At 43.8% G+C, this 17,388-nt stretch overlaps 1 protein-coding gene and 1 long non-coding RNA gene across 5 annotated transcripts in view; one reads left to right on the forward strand and one right to left on the reverse strand.

The window, feature by feature from the left end:
* Window positions 1-3,731: 3,731 nt before the first annotated feature.
* On the reverse strand, window positions 3,732-4,443 carry LOC310695877. The gene is made up of 2 exons (XR_014520326.1): window positions 4,356-4,443; window positions 3,732-3,960 (listed from the first exon to the last, which is right to left on the reverse strand). It is a non-coding gene; the product is annotated as an uncharacterized lncRNA (long non-coding RNA).
* A 316-nt stretch (window positions 4,444-4,759) lies between these two features.
* The window catches only part of PPP3CC (protein phosphatase 3 catalytic subunit gamma), a 77,265-nt gene continuing 64,636 nt past the window's right edge, over window positions 4,760-17,388 (forward strand). For 3 of the 4 annotated variants that reach the window (XM_083480552.1, XM_083480554.1, XM_083480555.1), the window contains exon 1: window positions 4,854-5,118. In XM_083480552.1, coding sequence (XP_083336678.1) covers window positions 5,064-5,118 — 55 coding nt within the window. In that variant the 5' untranslated portion in view covers window positions 4,854-5,063. Of the gene's footprint in view, window positions 5,119-17,388 lie in introns of all 4 variants that reach the window. The other variant, XM_083480553.1, reaches the window with a different exon arrangement.

Genomic DNA, 17,388 nt, shown 5'->3' on the forward strand with positions numbered 1-17,388 from the left:
GGCCCTGTAGAGTCACTGCCAACTAGTGTAGACAATACTAGGCTAGATGGACTACTTTCTAAGACCTAGTGTAAGTCGGCTTTCAATGTTCCTAACCACCAGCGCTTTGAACTGAGCTCAGAAACTGACAGGGAACCAGTGTGCTGAAGCAAGCAGTCTTGCATTACCTGAGTGTACGAAGTGGTAGAACTTTAATAGTCCATTTCTGCAGCCTTTATTATTAGTTATTTACTGCCCATAAGGAAACTGGCTTTGGTTGTAGTACTATGGTTTAAACAAAAGATGGCAGCAATGACTGTGTCTTAAAATCCATGTCCTTAGAGCATGAATTATGTGCACACTTGTGTCATGTATTTTATATATTTAACAGATGGTAGAGTATTACATTGAATAGCAATTGCTTGTTCTAAGGATGCTTCCAGATTTTCAGGTAACTGCTACATCAATATAGTGGAACCAGCAAATACTGTCCAGCATTTCAGATAGTAAGAGGAATACTCTTTTGTACTAGCATTGCCCCTGCTCTTACAATGGACATGGGGCCTGGTCTAAACATGCTCTTGCTTCCACCTTAGAGAGTGAAAGACTAGAGTGGTATCAGTAGTTCCAGGAACCCAGTTTGTTGTGAGATTTCAGGGCGGGATGTGCGTGTGTGTGTGAGAGAGAGAGAGAGAGATCTGAATTTGTTTGGGCCCTGGGTTGAAGCCAGGCTGGATGGGTGATATGGAAAAGGGAAATGTGTCAGAAGAAGGAATTTATATCCGCATTTATTACTTATTATTTTGTATTAATAGTTGTGTATATTTGTGACATTTGTTGTTGCTTTCAGTTTGCTGTGTACCACTTTTATAGATTAAGTAGAACAGAAATTGTCTAAATAAAGAAGACTCCCATCACTCCTGGAGAGAGAGGTCAAATGGGCCTTAGAAAGCACTGCTAATAACAAGGCCAGTGGAAGTGATGGTATTCCAGCTGAACTATTTAAAATTTTAAACGATGATGCTGTTAAGGTGCTACACTCAATATGCCAGCAAGTTTGGAAAACTCAGCAGTGGCCAGAGGATTGGACAAGATCAGCCTACATCCCAATCACAAAGAAGGGCAGTGCCAAAGAATGCTCCAACTACCGCACAATTGCACTCATTTCACACGCTAGCAAGGTTATGCTTAAAATTCTACAAGGAAAGCTCAAGCAGTATGTGGACCGAGAACTCCCAGAAGTGCAAGCTGGATTTCGAAGGGGCAGAGGAACCAGAGACCAAATTGCAAACATGCGCTGGATTATGGAGAAAGCTAGAGAGTTCCAGAAAGACATCTACTTCTGCTTCATTGCCTATGCAAAAGCCTTTGACTGTGTTGACCACAGCAAACTATGGCAAGTTCTTAAAGAAATGGGAGTGCCTGATCACCTCATCTGTCTCCTGAGAAATCTCTATGTGGGACAAGAAGCTACAGTTAGAACTGGATATGGAAAAACTGATTAGTTCAAAATTGGGAAAGGAGTACGGCAAGGCTGTATATTGTCTCCCTGCTTATTTAACTTATATGCAGAATTCATCATGCGAAAGGCTGGACTGGATGAATCCCAAGCCGGAATTAAGATTGCTGGAAGAAATATCAACAACCTCAGATATGCAGATGACACAACCTTGATGGCAGAAAGTGAGGAGGGATTAAAGAACCTTTTAATGAGGGTGAAAGAGGAGAGCGCAAAATATGGTTTGAAGCTCAACATCAAAAAAAGTAAGATCATGGCCACTGGTCCCATCATCTCCTGGCAAATAGAAGGGGAAGAAATGGAGGCAGTGAGAGATTTTACTTTCTTGGGCTCCATGATCACTGCAGATGGTGACAGCAGTCATGAAATTAAAAGATGTCTGCTTCTTGGGAGAAAAGCGGTGACAAACCTAGACAGCATCTTAAAAAGCAGAGACATCACCTTGCCAACAAAGGTCCATATAGTTAAAGCTATGGTTTTCCCAGTAGTGATGTATGGAAGTGAGAGCTGGACCATAAAGAAGGCTGGTCGCCGAAGAATTGATGCTTTTGAATTCTGGTGCTGGAGGAGACTCTTGAGTGTCCCATGGACTGCAAGAAGATCAAACCTCTCCATTCTGAAGGAAATCAGCCCTGAGTGCTCACTGGAAGGACGGATCCTGAAGCTGAGGCTCCAATACTTTGGCCACCTCATGAGAAGAGAAGACTCCCTGGAAAAGACCCTGATGCTGGGAAAGATGGAGGGCACAAGGAGAAGGGGACGACAGAGGACGAGATGGTTGGACAGTGTTCTCGAAGCTGCAAACATGAGTTTGACCAAACTGCGGGAGGCAGTGGAAGACAGGAGTGCCTGGCGTGCTCTAGTCCATGGGGTCACGAAGAGTCAGACATGACTAAACACCACCACCCTAGGCCATGCTACTTTGGTGCTGATTGGAGTTGGAGGCACACAACACCTTGAGATCACCTGGGATGTTTTGGAGGAACATTTCAGAGCCAGGTATTGATTCATCTCAGCAATGTCTACATTAACTCGCAGTGCCTTTCCAGGGATTCAGGCAGGAGTCCTTTCCAGCCCTACCTGGGGATGCTAAGGACTAAACATGGCACCTGCTGCATGCAAAGCGAGTGCTCTATGACTAGCAGAGTGCCCTAGGCCATGTTGCCCAAAACTCAAAATGAACCTTGCTAGCTGCAATATATGAAATACACTACATGGGCCCATATAGTATCACATACAAGCATGTGCATTAGAAATAAAATGTCTGTCACTCCATAATTTCCATCCCAATATATAATTCCTTGGGAACTAAGTGTGGAGACAGCTATCTACAGGTTTAAATCTAATTATTTTTAAAGGGCTTATTTCAAAGGCAAACAAAGGAGCGAGAATAAGGCTATGTACACACTATGCATTTTAAAGCACATGTGAAACATATTCTTTTCCTCAAAGAATTATGGGGACTTACTCTTACAATTCCCAGCAACATTAACAAACTACAGTACCCAGAATTCTTTGAGGGAATGTTATTTGAATGCGTTTTAAATGTAGTGTGTGTATACAACAAAAAAGAAAGGGGGAAGGGATCAAGCCCAGAACAGCATGACTATTAGATGTTGGGATTTATTTTTATTTATTAATTTATCTGCCATCTCACTTTTCATACAGATATTATGATTCCCAGAGCAGCTCACATTTCTTTATTTAGAGAGAGGCTGCGTCCTAAGGCTGACAAGCTAAAAAGCCAAAAAAACACAACAGATCGGAAATGGAAGGAAAAGGTAGAAGAGGAGTTTGAATAAACTATTCCTATCAGACAAGAACATAATTTCAGAATAAGGCACATAGAAAGCTGAAGGTTTCCCCCCACAACAACAAAATGAATTTTGTTAAATGAAACTGATACTGGGGTTTTTCCTTCAATGTGGCCCATGCCAGAGGGGAATAGGATAGTCTTGTTAGTCTGCTGTAGGGAAAATGGCAGCAGTCTGTGACAGCTCACAGTGTAATATTGCTGGTGTAAGCTTTTGCTAAGCCAGAGCCCATTTGGGCAGATGCCACCTCTGTGAGGTTACAAGGAATTACCACTGATACATGTCAGCAGGAGCAGATAAGTGGAAAGCCATTTTCCAGATGGGTAGCCCTGTTAAGTCTGTTACAGCACAAACACAAAAGGAATCTTCATGGGGCAGCAGCATTAAGTCTGCGGCAGCAAAAGAAATGAAGTCTCATGGCATTTTAAAGACTTGAATTTATTGCGGCATAAGCTTTGGTGGACTGCAGCCCACTTCACAGCTTAGTAGACTTATTCAGGCACCCATTTGTGGACTGGATCCTGTTTTCTCAGCATTTGATTCTCAATTTGGTGCATTTGTGTTATGTATACGGAAGCACTCTCCACCAGTAGCAGTCAGATTCAATCTGATCTGGATGGTGTACCTCACATCCATGGTTGCATCAGCCTATTCAATGAATAAAGCACAAGAAACCAGTAATTTTTAAACTAAACATGCTTATTTACAGGGGCATCAACTTGAATAAAATATGGGGGGGGGGAGGTAACTCCTGCCCCACATAATCGACCACATGACACGGTGCACACACATCAAGGGGGGCTCCCTCAAATATTTTAGGGGGGGCTGGAGACCCCTAGGAGTTGGCTCCCATGCTTTTTTATATGTGCAATTATATATATATGCAATATAGAAACTCTCTCCCCGAGCGTCAATCAAACAGGATTGCCAGCATCTTCAGCAGCCTTGAACCAAAGCAGAACAACCATTTGCAGCCCCCCCCCCCCGTTCCACGCGCAGGTCTCCGTCATCGGAGCAAAGCTCGGGGTTTCTCGCAGACACACCTCGGGCGGCAGAGCAGGAGCCGGGCCCCGGGGGGCTCTGGGCAAGGGCCTGGAGCAGAACGCCTGGCCTGACGGAGGAGCACGGCGCCGCGCGCCCGGCCCAAAGACAGAGAGCGGCGCCCGGCTTCGGGCCAGGCCCTCCGAGCGCGGCTTTCCTCGCGGCTCCAGCGGCGCGTCTCCTAGCAACCCTGCTTCCCTTCAAAATGGCGGCCGGAGGGAGGGGAAACCCGGGGCCGCAGCTTCGTCACGTGACCCAAGGAACCCGCTCCGGCCGCCGCGCAGGCGCGAGCGAGGCCAATCAGCACGGGGGCGGCGGGCCCAGGCCGGGTGGCTGGGCGCATGCGTAACGGCGCTGGGTGCGCGCGGGCGGGGGCGGGCGAGAGAGCGAGCCGGGAAGGAGCGAGGGGGTCGCCTGCGCCTGCGCGCTAGGCGCCGAGAGACGGCGGCCTTGACAGCTTGCGCCTTGTGTGCCGTGGAAGGGGCGGGGGAGAGCGAGCGCGCATGCGTGGTAGGGGCAGCTTCGGGGGGCTCGGGTGGAGACAGCCGCCGCCGCCGCCGCCGCGGCACTGAGAGGATTCCCCCGTCCGCGCCTCCCTCCCTCCGCCCGCCCGGGCCTGCTCAGCCGCTGCCGTTGCCGCCGCCGGAGTCCCGGCCCCTCCCGCGGGGAGGCCCGAAGGTCCCGGGAGCCGCGACGGGGCAGGCGGGACCATGTCCGGGCGCGCCCAGAGCGGCAAACTGTCCACGACGGAGCGCATCGTGAAGGGTGAGGGGCCGGGGGCTCCGGGGGGGGGGCGGACTCGCCGCCGCCTCGCTCCGTTTTTGCCGGGGGGCATTCGAGGGAATGGGAATAATAAGCCGGGATTAATGACAATAATCGTTCGTGAGGAGCTGCAGGATCCTGTGGCGATGGGGGCGGAAGGGCGGCCCTCGGCCTGCGCTGTGGGGCAGCGGGGAAGGGGCGGGCGGCAGCTGCCAGACCTCCCCTCCCCGTAGCGATGGGGCGGAAGGGCAGCCGGTCCCTCGCCCCACAGAGCTGCAGTTTCCCCATTGCTCAGGGTGGGGGATAATGGGGCAGCTGATTGATCCTGGATGGGGCTGATCTGTCGAAGCCACGAAGCAAAGAGATGCGGGGGTGGGAGGTCTCAGGCAAGGGAGCTGCAAGGGGGGCCGAGGAATGGGCTGGGTGGAGGGAAAGGACTGCCTGCCCGCCCGCCCGCCTGCCTGCCTCCCTCTGGGGAGACCACTGCGAGGATGTGTGGAGGAACAAGGAGGTGGAGCTGTGACATAAATTAGGGGGCAGGAAGGGCTGATGCAGAACTGGGGAGCTGCATAGAGACCGGACTGAGGGCTGGTGGTGACACCCTTGTGTGACAGTGACATTTCAAAGCCCTGTGCTACTTACAGCAACCTTTTTCTTTTTCATGTCCTTGTGGGGTGTTTGTGTAGCTGTTAAATGGGTACATAGGAGCAAAACGTGAAAACAATCTGTGTGGCAGATAACAGCTGGGATGGGTGTGTGTGCATGCGCTCAGGCGGGGTCATCAAGTCCCCATTACCAGTTGACTATGGTGCTTACAGGCATACTGCAACCTTTCTTTGCTGTTACTCTTTAAACCTTCCAGCTTTGCTTCAGCATGCTTGTTAATTTAATGGTCAGTGACCACCTAAACCCCCCTCCCCCATTTGTGTGCCTGAAACAGCACATGCTGTTTTAAAATAGCCAGTGATACTGGAAACAGTTAATAAGCAGGAGGGCAAAATGTTAATCGAGAAGCTGTTGGATTAGTGGGAGGCTTTTACAATGTAGATTTAGCTGTCCTAATTAATCTGTTGCCAGCTATCATACCCCACGTATTGGGAAAAGATCTTTCATACACTCATTTGTTTAAATGTGCACGCTGCACCCTGCTAGCTGTTCAAGATAAACAACTTCAGCAATGCAGGTACTAGGAGAACTTGGACATCAGAAATTGTTATGACCAGCCAGTTTAGCTTTGATCTCTTCTGTTGCAGGTGTTAACTAGATCTCTGCCATGTTGTCTTGTAAGTGTTGTGGTTCATTATTCCAAGACTCCTATTGTTATCTGTTTTTCAAGTCCCAGTTTGAATGCTTGTATTGTATACAAGGTGTTCACCTCTGGTAAACAGTATTTTGAAAGATAGTTGATTGTTATTGAGCTGATGGGGTCTTGCAGTAATGCTGTAGTTGGCCAATAGGTGCAGAATTCCAGATAAAGGACCCCCCCCCCATTCCACTTTTATTTCTGATCCGCAGTCTCCCCTCCTTCCTATCATATGCTTATGAAGATTTTTAAACACTTTTTTACACTTTACTTTTTGTGCTGCTGATGAGTGAGTAGTAGAAATTCAAGACTAATCTTGAGTATGTTCACTTGTTCTTACCATAGAATTTGGAGCTCTCACTTCAACATTCATTGAAAAAATTTAGAGGTGGGGAGAAAGAGAAATACTACCATTGAGCCTTGTTGCATTCACCTTGCTTGTGTAAACAGAGGATGGCTTAAGAGTGGCAAGAGCTAACTACCGTACTTTTCTGTCTATCAGGCACCCCCATGTATAAGACGCCCCTATTTGGGGGGACTCAAATTTAAGAAAATGGGGGGAGATGGCACAGAGTTGTTGAACTTTTTTGTAGAGGATTGCCCAGAGTTGTTGAGCTTTTTTGGGGGGGGGGATTGCCGAAAATCGCTCACCCACACGCGTCGCTAAATCCGCCTCCTGTCTGTCCCTGACGCAGCAACCAATAACACGCACAATAGCCGCTGACAGCCAAGGCAGCAACCAATCAAACGTCCACCCTATGCACCATCCATGTATAAGACAACCCCCGCTTTTTAGCATGATTTTTAAAGAATAAAACATAGTCTTATACACGGAAAAGTACGGTAATTGCTTTGATGTGACTCTGAGAGCTGTTTTGTGTAAGACCATAGGAGAATATAATACCTGATAGACTGGTCCTATGCATTCATGCTTGGAAATAAGTGTCATTGAATGCAATAGAGGTTACTTCAAAGTTAGCATGCACAGGATTGAGCTCTAAGGATGTGAACTTGGAGCTTGGAAGCCTCTTGTGTGGTGTTGGGGAGACAGAATTTTGGACTTGGACCAGAGATATATGTGTTCAAATCCCCACCCACTTACCCGCTTGGTGGTCTGGGGTAGTTGACAACTCTTGGCCTAACTGCTTGTAAAAGGAAAATGGAGAGGGAAATAGACTGCAGTATAATTAATTTTAGTCAATAAGTTTATGACCAGTTGTGGCCTGATATATGTCTAATGCAGGGGTCAGCAAACGTTTTCAGCAGGGGGCCGGACTATATTTTTTGGGGGAGGGGAATGAACGGCTGAGGCAAAGGAGAGATGGTGGCTCCGGAGAAGCGGCACCAGGTGTGTGTGACTGGGCTTTAGCGCTGGGTAAACCCTGAGCCACCACCAACACAGGTGCCTTCTTGCAAAAAGGGAGGCAGACTCCCAAGTCCCCCAGAGACCCCTTTGACCATATCCACCCCTGACCTTTACACACTCAGAAAAAGGAAGAAAAAAACTAGGACTTCTTTAAAGCTGCTGCAACATGGACTGCACAGCTCCTTCTGCAAAAAGTAGATGAGGGTGAGAGAGCGGCCAGGTGAAGCCTGAGGCACACATGGGAAGGTGCTTTTAAAAAAGCCCCAGTAGAGAGATACGCACCCCCTCCTGCTTGCACACAAGTAGGAATGGGATTGGGGCTGCTCCGATAGGCAGCGCGAAGCCTCCCTTCCCAGCTGAGGGATCCCAACCCGAGAAGCCGTACGCACATCTCCGCCTCCTGAGAGGGCAACAGCTAGAGCGGCGGCGCCTGCAATGTTTCCTGCGACGGAAAGGGACTTGGGGTCTCTGGCGCCCACCTGCGCGCAGCCCCTCCCAGGAAAGGCCCTCCCCACCCCGAGTAATTCCTGACTCTGCAGCAAGGCTGCATACCACATGGAGCCGCCCGAGCCCCGCTGCTCACTCCTCTGTAGCACCTGGGCAATTGCCGGGCGCCAGATTTAGAATCCTGCTGGGCCTGATCCAGCCCAGGGACCATAGTTTGCCGCTCCGATCTAGTATATTAAGTAGTTCCAGAATTCAATGAGAAAAAAGTCACTATACAAGTGTACAGTGCGGAATGAGTGAAGCAGCATTTGAGATATAGAAGCATCTTAATGTTGTTTCTGTCTTCATCATGAGTTCCAATGTGATGAGTGTTTTGGTTCACACTCCTTCCTTCCAGTGTTGGCAGCAGACCCTATTTGAAGTAATTTTGGATGCCCGGGGCTCTATTTCTTTTAAGGCAAAATGATTGCAAGGTAATTTACTGTATCTGCTAAACTTACATTTGAGTTCTGGGGAGAAAGCCAGACTTTGATCACTTTCTGGACTGAAAATGTCCGTCTTATTAAATATACAAGACTGTATTTGCTCCATATATTAATTTTTGCAAGTGACTTTGCAAACATTAGATCTTCTTTAAGCTATGCTATTTCTATCCTTTATGAAAACCAACACTGCCCCCATCAATTTACTTGGGCCCCTTTTCACATTTCTCATTCCAAGCACTGACCTTAGAAAATTCCATGCTGAGGATCAGTATCTTGTTTTGCCATTGTCTTTATTTTAAAAAATATGAAGGAATATCTCTGCGGAGGTTTTTGGGATCTGACTCTTACAGAACTGATTCTACAACCTTGATGTAATTCTTGCAAACTTGACACTAAAAACATCTGACTTGCTGAACACTGAATAGAAGAAAGCAGCTCAATAAGAAACTTAATGCTGATTTCTCCCTTCCCGCCATTAGTCCTGTGGACACCTAAATCTATTTATATATCCAAATCATTTGTGAAATTTGGTGGAACCTTAGCACAGTTGCAGAAACTCGCAAATGCAAAGGACTAGCAACATATGTAAGCCAAGTTAAAATAAGTTTAGTAATGCCAGATGATAAAGCCACTGTCTTCATTCATCCATTCATTTCAAACATGGGGCTTAAAAACTGAATAGACCATGAGTATGGAGTTTCCTCCCCAGTTGGTAACTGCCCTCCTCCAGGTGAGAAAAGAACATCTCCTTATGGATTGTCTTATGACAATCTCAGTGTATGATAGCCATGGTTTTAGGTTAGTGTGTGCTGAATTCCAGCCACATTGGTGCACAGCAAAACTGTCTGAAACAGCAGGGTTTAATCCGTTTGACTTTTCATGTGTTTCTACAGGCATTGTCCTTGACCCAACTGTCTGCAAATCAGAGATGATTGCATGAGGAGACATTTACATACAAGGTGGACAAGAGCACAAGATAGAGCAATAAGCATTACATCCAACCTGGGAATTGTGGTTTGTTGCACTGAAACCACAGTTGAAAACCCCAGAACAACCCCTGGCTTCGCATAATGGTTTGTTTAGAAGGAAAGAAACCATTATCTTCATTTCAGATGTACTGTAATACTAAGTTAGGAATTGTGGTCTGTTAGGGAGGAGCAAAGCAGGAGCCATCTTGGCACTAACTATGGTTTACAGTGACATGCAAACATAGTCACTGGTTCGCCAGAAGTGGCTTAGTCCTGCTGGCCACATGACCCGGAAGCTGTACTCTGGCTCCCTTGGCCAGTAAAGCGAGATGAGCACCACAACCCCAGAGTCGTCCACGACTGGACCTAATGGTCAGGGGTCCCTTTACGCTTTACCGTAAAAGGGCACTTTTGTGTATAACTCCTTCGCTTATAAAACATGAGATATATTCTGCAAATTAGATTACTCATGGTATTGGTTTTCATATGCAATTGTGCAAAAGCGGATGAGAGAAGATTGAAATTCCATCCATGCTGCAACATCTCAAAGCAGTTTTACTTGTAAGTTTTGTAAACTTGTAAAAGTATTGGGTTTTGCTTGGTCATAACTTAATTATCGAAATATGAAAGGCTTGATTCTTTATCAGTTATAGTAGGCTTCCAGTAATTCATTGTAAAACACTGGAATTTGGCTGCTATAGGCAAATGCTGTATCATAAATTGATGTTATAAGACATCTACTGTAACAATTACGTTTGAAACCAAAATTATTCCAAGTGCCACTGCTTAGCTAGTGAGTTTTAGTTTTTAAACTTTTCTGACGGCCTTTTCTGTAATGCAGCAGACCTTTAGTGAGCAAATTGGTCACCTAAAATATAGTTCCATATTACAATGGAGCTTAAAAATGGCTTTTTTGGAGCATACTTGATTGAGCAATAACACCAAGTTTCCATTTGCTGTCATTTCAAATAACCAGTGAGGGGCTCTTGATTGAGTTGGGAGAGGGTTGGGAGTCCCAGATATTAGAACCAATCAAAGAATCATAGTCAGAAGAGATATTGGAGATCATCTAGTCACCCAGCTGCTCAGCACAGAGCTGGAATCTTTTTATTGTTTGATTGATTTGAAGTATATATACACAGGTCTTCAGTCCAAAAAGAGCCTTAACAATGATCAATAAATAGACCTATGGTCTTGAGTTTATAATCTAGGTACAACACAAAGGGATTTACAGAGGTAGCAGGTACAGTGGTACCTTGGGTTACAGATGCTTCAGGTTACAGACGTTTCAGGTTACAGACTCCACTAACCCAGAAATAGTACTTCGGGTTAAGAACTTTGCTTCAAGATGAGAACAGAAATTGTGCTCCGGGGGCTTGGCGGCAGTGGGAGGCCCCATTAGCTAAAGTGGTACCTCAGATTAAGAACAGTTTCAGGTTAAGAACAGACCTCCAGAACGAATCAAGTTCTTAACCCGAGGTACCACTGTATAAATCAGATTTAGACTCTATTTCTTAGTTTTGCTCCATAATTTAGAATGCTATAGTGCTAGACCACCCTTTCTAGGAACATTGTGGCAAAACTGAAACATTTTGTGATACCGGTTAGTGGTGTCATACTGAGGGTCATTGAAAATCAAAAGGGATGCCCAAAGGCCCATTTCCTGCCTTTTCCCCTGACAGGGACTCAAGGTGGCTTACAGAAAAAAATAGGAATAGCTATGACAGAGGGAAGGGGAACAATAATTAACAAACAGTTAAACATTAATAAAATTAAAATCATCTATCTATCAGATCTATCTATATCTATCAGATCTATATCTATCTATCTATCTATCTATCTATCTATCTATCTATCTATCTATCTATCTTATCATCAGATCTATTAAAACATATACATACGGTAATTACCAGCCCTTTCATTAAAAGCAGTCAGTTCCGAAAAGCCTGTTGGAACAAGAAAGTCTTCACCTGCTAGTGGAAGGACAACAAGGAGGGAGCCTATCAAACTTCTCTATGGAGGAAATAAAAAAATTCCTTCCTGTAGCACCTTAAAGACCAACTAAGTTAGTTCTTGGTATAAGCTTTCGTGTGCATGCACACTTCTTCAGATACACTGAAGATACACTGTGTATCTGAAGAAGTGTGCATGCACACGAAAGCTTATACCAAGAACTAACTTAGTTGGTCTTTAAGGTGCTACAGGAAGGAATTTTTTTTATTTTGACTATGGCAGACCAACACGGCTACCCATCTGTAACTTTTCTATGGAGGGAACTCCAAAGTCCAGGAGCAGCCACCGAGAAGGCCCTCTCTTGCATCCCTACCAAGTGTGCCTGTGAGAGTGGTGGGACTGAGAGAAGGGCCTCCCTGGAAGATCTCAGAGCCCAGGCAGGATCATATGAGGAAATAAGCTCTTTCAAATAGCCTGGGCCTACGCTGTATTCTTCTTTTTCTTTGGTGATCACTTGTAGCCGAGTAAGATTGTCTTCTATGAACACGGTCTTAACGGTGTGTCCGCAAGTGACTGTGGAGGCCAATTCTGGATCCACATGTCATTCCACAGTGGGGACATAGGTGCCTTCATCTTAGCTCCTTTCTTCCTTTTGTCCTGAATTTGTGCTTCTTCAAAGTCCATGATGCCTTTGGTAGAGGCTGTTCTCCAATTGGAGCACTCACAGGCCAGTGTTTCCCACCCAATTATCTGTGCTTATACTTCAGTTTTAAAGATTTGTTTTTATTTAAAGACACTTGGGAGTGTCTTTAAACCTCTTTTGCTGTCCACCAGCATTTCACTTTCCATTCTTAAGTTCAGAACAGAATGCAGCTGTACCCAGGAACTTCCTTCAGCCACTCAGAAGCTGCGCTTTGGTTTTCGAACGTTTTGGAAGTTGAACTGACTTCTGGAATGGATTCTGTTTGCCTTCCAAGGTATGACTGTAGTTGTTTGGAAAGCCATAATCAGGCACCCAACAACATGAGCAGTCCAACAAAGTTGATGTTGAAGAATCATTGCTTCAACACTGGTGTTCTTTGCTTTTTCCAGTACACTGACATTAGTTTGCCTGTCTTCCCAAGTGACATATAATTTTTTCCAGAGACCCCGTGGATGGAATTTTTTGAGGAGTTGGAGATGGCATTTATAAGTGGTCAATGTCATAACCAGCACTTTAAATTGTTCCTGGAAGCAGACCAGTAGCCAGGGGAGCTGTTGTACTGAGTGACTGGGATGCTGCCTACAGCCAGCCCTGGCTAACAATCTGGCTGCAGTTTTTTGAACCACTTGAAGTTTCTGAGCACCTTTCTAAGGCAGCCCCAGGTAGAGCGTGTCTCAGTAATTCTAACGGGATATAACTAAGGCATATGTCACTGTGGCCAAACTGTTTCTATAGCAGTGTTTTTACATCACATTGTTAACCATTCACCCTGGTGCAGATCTTAGACCCTAGATTTATAGCTAGAAATGAGGACAGAATTGCGATTATATATGACTAAATTAATAAGCAGTACTTTTAGGGCTTGAAGTTGGAAAATTACATATAAATGTTGCAAAATACAGAACAACTTTGTGTATTTGGTCCCGTCAGGCAATGGCTCAATTGCAATGGCAAGGATATAACCAACATGCTACCCTGCTGTCGAAAGAATTGCATTGGCTACTAGTTAGTTCAAGGTATTGGTTTTGGTGTATAAAGCCCTACACATCTTGGCACCAGATACCTGAAATGTTGTTTCATTCGCCCCGAACATACTCAGTTGATCACTGCATTTTAAAATAAAGGTCTCTTGCAGGTGCCATCTTATAAGGAGGTCTGTTCTGCACAAGGTTAGAATCAGTCCATTAGTGTTGTGGCATCTACCCTTTGGAATTCCTTCGCCTTGAATATTAGTCATGTTCCATCTGTGTTGTCTTTTCAGTGCCTACTAAAGACCTTCCTCTTTCAACAAGCCTTTTAAGCTGTGATCTTTGCCCAGTCTGCATCTGTACTGAATTATTCTTAAGATTTTTTGTGTGTGTTTGTTTTTTATTGCTTATAACAAAATCCTTTGGGAGGAATGGCGGGAAATAAATAATCTGTCACTCTCAGCCCAAACTAGAATGCTTATGAAAATAAAATGATAATGGAGAGAACCACAAGTTATTGAAAGAGGAGCAAGATAAATATATTTGTGACAATGAACAGAATAAAAAAGTTTTGGCGATGATTGATAATATGTAATGAGATGGATTGGGATATAAATAAAAAATGGCTTCAGGATACACTATTTTGTCTAGTTAAAGACATTTGCTGTGTATGATTATCTAGTATTGAAGAGGTCAGTGGTGATAAAACTTAACCAAATATCCATGGATATATTGCTACTCAATTGCATGAAAACCTTGTTTATTTCTGGGGTTTTTCTGTTTCCATTAAATAATGTTGAGGGTACTGAAAATCCAAAAAGCTGCTTTAGTTCTGATTTCTTTTTTATGTTTTACAAATTCATTGGGATACAAGCTCCTGTGCCATATGACATAATGCTTTTAGAACTTTTTGAAACCAAGAAGTTCTATGAGCAAAATGTCGTATGGCGACTCAGGTGGAGGGCAGCGATTGAGGAGATGGAGGAGACAACTCACTTTAAAAAACCCCACTAGACTTCCTTAACTGTGAAGGACAATTTCTGTGATGCTTTGAATTCTGGATAATAAAACTTTCCTTTTGTTTGCTATCTTAAAAGATGACAATAGAAACCATCATTCCCCCCTCTATTTTCCCAGCTGGCAAAAACAAAGGCATCATTGGATTATCTTTAAACCACAGCAGTTTGCAGCTCTATCTCTAACACTGGGTATATATTTAGTCATTGTTTGAATGTAGTTTTACTTTTAAATTTCATAAATATACCACACAGTACAATTTTATTTGCTACCTCACTTACTACTTAAAGTAGTAGTTGTGGTTTGATAAGAAAGTTTTGCTTACACTTCAGTTTTTAACAAAATGTCTGTGTTGCCCCCCCCTTATTATTATTATTTTGATATTTGATATATTTATGTGTAGTACATTAAAACTCCTCATCACCACCACTTCTGACTACTTGACATGCTTCCCAGTGTGCTTCAGATTATTATCCTGGGTCCAGAAAAGAGATTTTTTACTTGCACTGTGAAGTCAAAGTAAGAAAGAATTTCTGCATGATGCCTTGAATTTAGCATTTCCTGGAAAACGTATCGGGTAGAAATTGGAAGCTTCTAACATAGCCTTCCCAAACCTGATGCCCTCCAAGTGTGTTGGAATACCATCCCTAATCATTGGATGTGTTGGCTAGGGTAGTGGGAGTTGGAATACAAAACACCAGGAGATGCCAGGCTTGGGAAGGCTGTTCTAAACTGTATCTAGTGATGCTTGGTGAGCTGAAAAGAAATTGCCAAAAGGGCAAGCAGCTCTAATCTTTCATTAGCTGAAGGAAAAGGGAAGTCCAAGTAACTCACTTCAGCTGCTGAGAAGAAATGCAGTAGGAAATGCCCCCAGGGGAAACTGAAAGCAGCAGTTTTTTTTTGTTTGCAGATAACATTGATTTTGATGTCTATAAAAATTCCACAAACATGTTGTAATAAAGACAGAGTATAAACTTAAAAATATTCCAGTAATAAAGGGCTTACCCAATATTTGCACCGATCATCAGACGGCAAGGCTGGTACCCTGTCAGAATGGTGTAGAACAGGCTGATGTTGGAACAAAAACAGTCTGGTATTATACTGTGCTATCAAAAGAAGAAAAAAGGTTGGATAGATTTATTAATTAAATTAGGTTTTATCCTACTCTTCCACTGAAGGACCCGAAGGCAGCAACAAAAGAACAATAAAAGCAATACAAAATTTAAGAACAAACCAAAAATATTCACAACTATTATGTCAAAGTTGTTGGAAACAGTGTATTCAGCCCTAAATACTGAATAAACTGGAATCTTTGTAGAACAGTTGTTTCAAAGACTTGGAATATTAGGGTGAGCCCAGAATACCCCTTCTCTGTTCAGGAGTGAAATAAATAAATGTCCTGGGTGATATTGCCATGTAGGAAGAAGTCTATTTATAGAGTATTATTATTAACAACAGTAAGTAATAATAAATAATAAAGAAAATGCAGGGGAAATTAAATGTAATGCTTGCTTCGTTTTTTTTAAGGCTAAAGCACTGTGTAAATGTGAAAGGTATGGGCAAGGACAATCCAGGGGGAAAACTTTGAGGAACTGGAAGGTTAGCTGAAAAGGGTTTAGAAAATCTACAGCTTTGGTAAAAACATGAATCAGGATTTGGATTAATGTTCACAAATTAATGTATGAAAGAGAAGTTTAATCTTACTAGAGTTTTAATGTTAAACAAGGGATATAAAAAGGAAGTCCTGAAATTGGCATATATTCCTGGATATGTAACTTGATGTGATTTTGTAACTAAACATATCATAAATCCAAAACAGGCAGTAGAAGACACTGATACTCAGTTTTCTAACAAATTTAACTGGTATAAAAAGACAGTTTCATGTTTGTTGAAAACTTGGAAAGCATCAGCACTGAATAGGAAACAAGATTATTGTTGCAGTGGTGAAGCTAACAGATTAGATAGAAAAATAAGAAGGAACAGAAAAGCAGACAGATTTGTGTCAGCTTCGTGTATCAAAATAATTGAGTGCCATTTAATGATGGTCTTAAACATTTGTAATAACTTTTTATCATATCTATATGCAGTATATTAATTAGTGTACCACAAGTGTAGTATGGAACTGGTGACTGGCTTGATTTTTAGATTTTAGGAATGTTGGAGTAACGAGCCAAGCTCTGTAAATATTAAATTTATCTATACTGGATTAATATTTGTATATTTACTGTTCTGTTTGTGAAACAGAGAACCAAGTTGTATGGTCAGTTTCAGTGGTAGTGAAATGAGATATGGTTTGCTTGAATTGGTGCTACTTGAACAAGAAGGCTGGTGTATTGGCGGGACTCTGATAGCTGTGTGAACACAAACGTGATTTTTTTCAACTACAGTCGTATCTTGGAAGTCAAACGGGATCCATTCCAGAAGTCCATTCGACTTCCAAAATGTTCGAAAACCAAAGCATGGCTTCTGATTGGCTGCAGGAAGTTTCTGCAGCCAATTGGAAGCCCCATTGGACGTTTGGCTTCCAAAAATAGCAAACTGGAACAGTCACTTCCGGGTTAGCAACGTTTGGGAGTCAAAACGTTCAGGACCTAAGCTGTTTGACTTCCAAGGTACAACTGTACCTTTGAGAGCCAGTGTGGTGTAGTGGTTAAGAGCGGTAGTCTCGTAATCTGGTGAACCAGGTTCATGTCTCCGCTCCTCCACCTGCAGCTGCTGGGTGACCTTGGGCCAGTCACACTTCTCTGAAGCCTCTCAGCCCCACTCACCTCACAGAGTGTTTGTTGTGGGGGAGGAAGGAAAGGAGATTGTGAGCCGCTTTGAGACTCCTTCGGGTAGTGATAAAGCGGGATATCAAATCCAAACTCCTCCTGCTGCTCTTCTTCTTCTTCTTCTTCTTCTTCTTCTTCTTCTTCTTCTGTACAACATAGAATGCCAGCATGAATAATGATAGATCTGAATGTAAATGTGTACAACAGATTTCTTCAAAGTGGAACTTTTCAGATGTTTTGAACTCCCAACTCCCCACCAGTCCCAGTTAGCATAGCTATTGGTCAGGGATGG

This window comes from Podarcis liolepis (genome assembly GCF_965112155.1).
Source record: "Podarcis liolepis genome assembly, chromosome: 16".
NCBI lineage: Eukaryota > Metazoa > Chordata > Lepidosauria > Squamata > Lacertidae > Podarcis > Podarcis liolepis.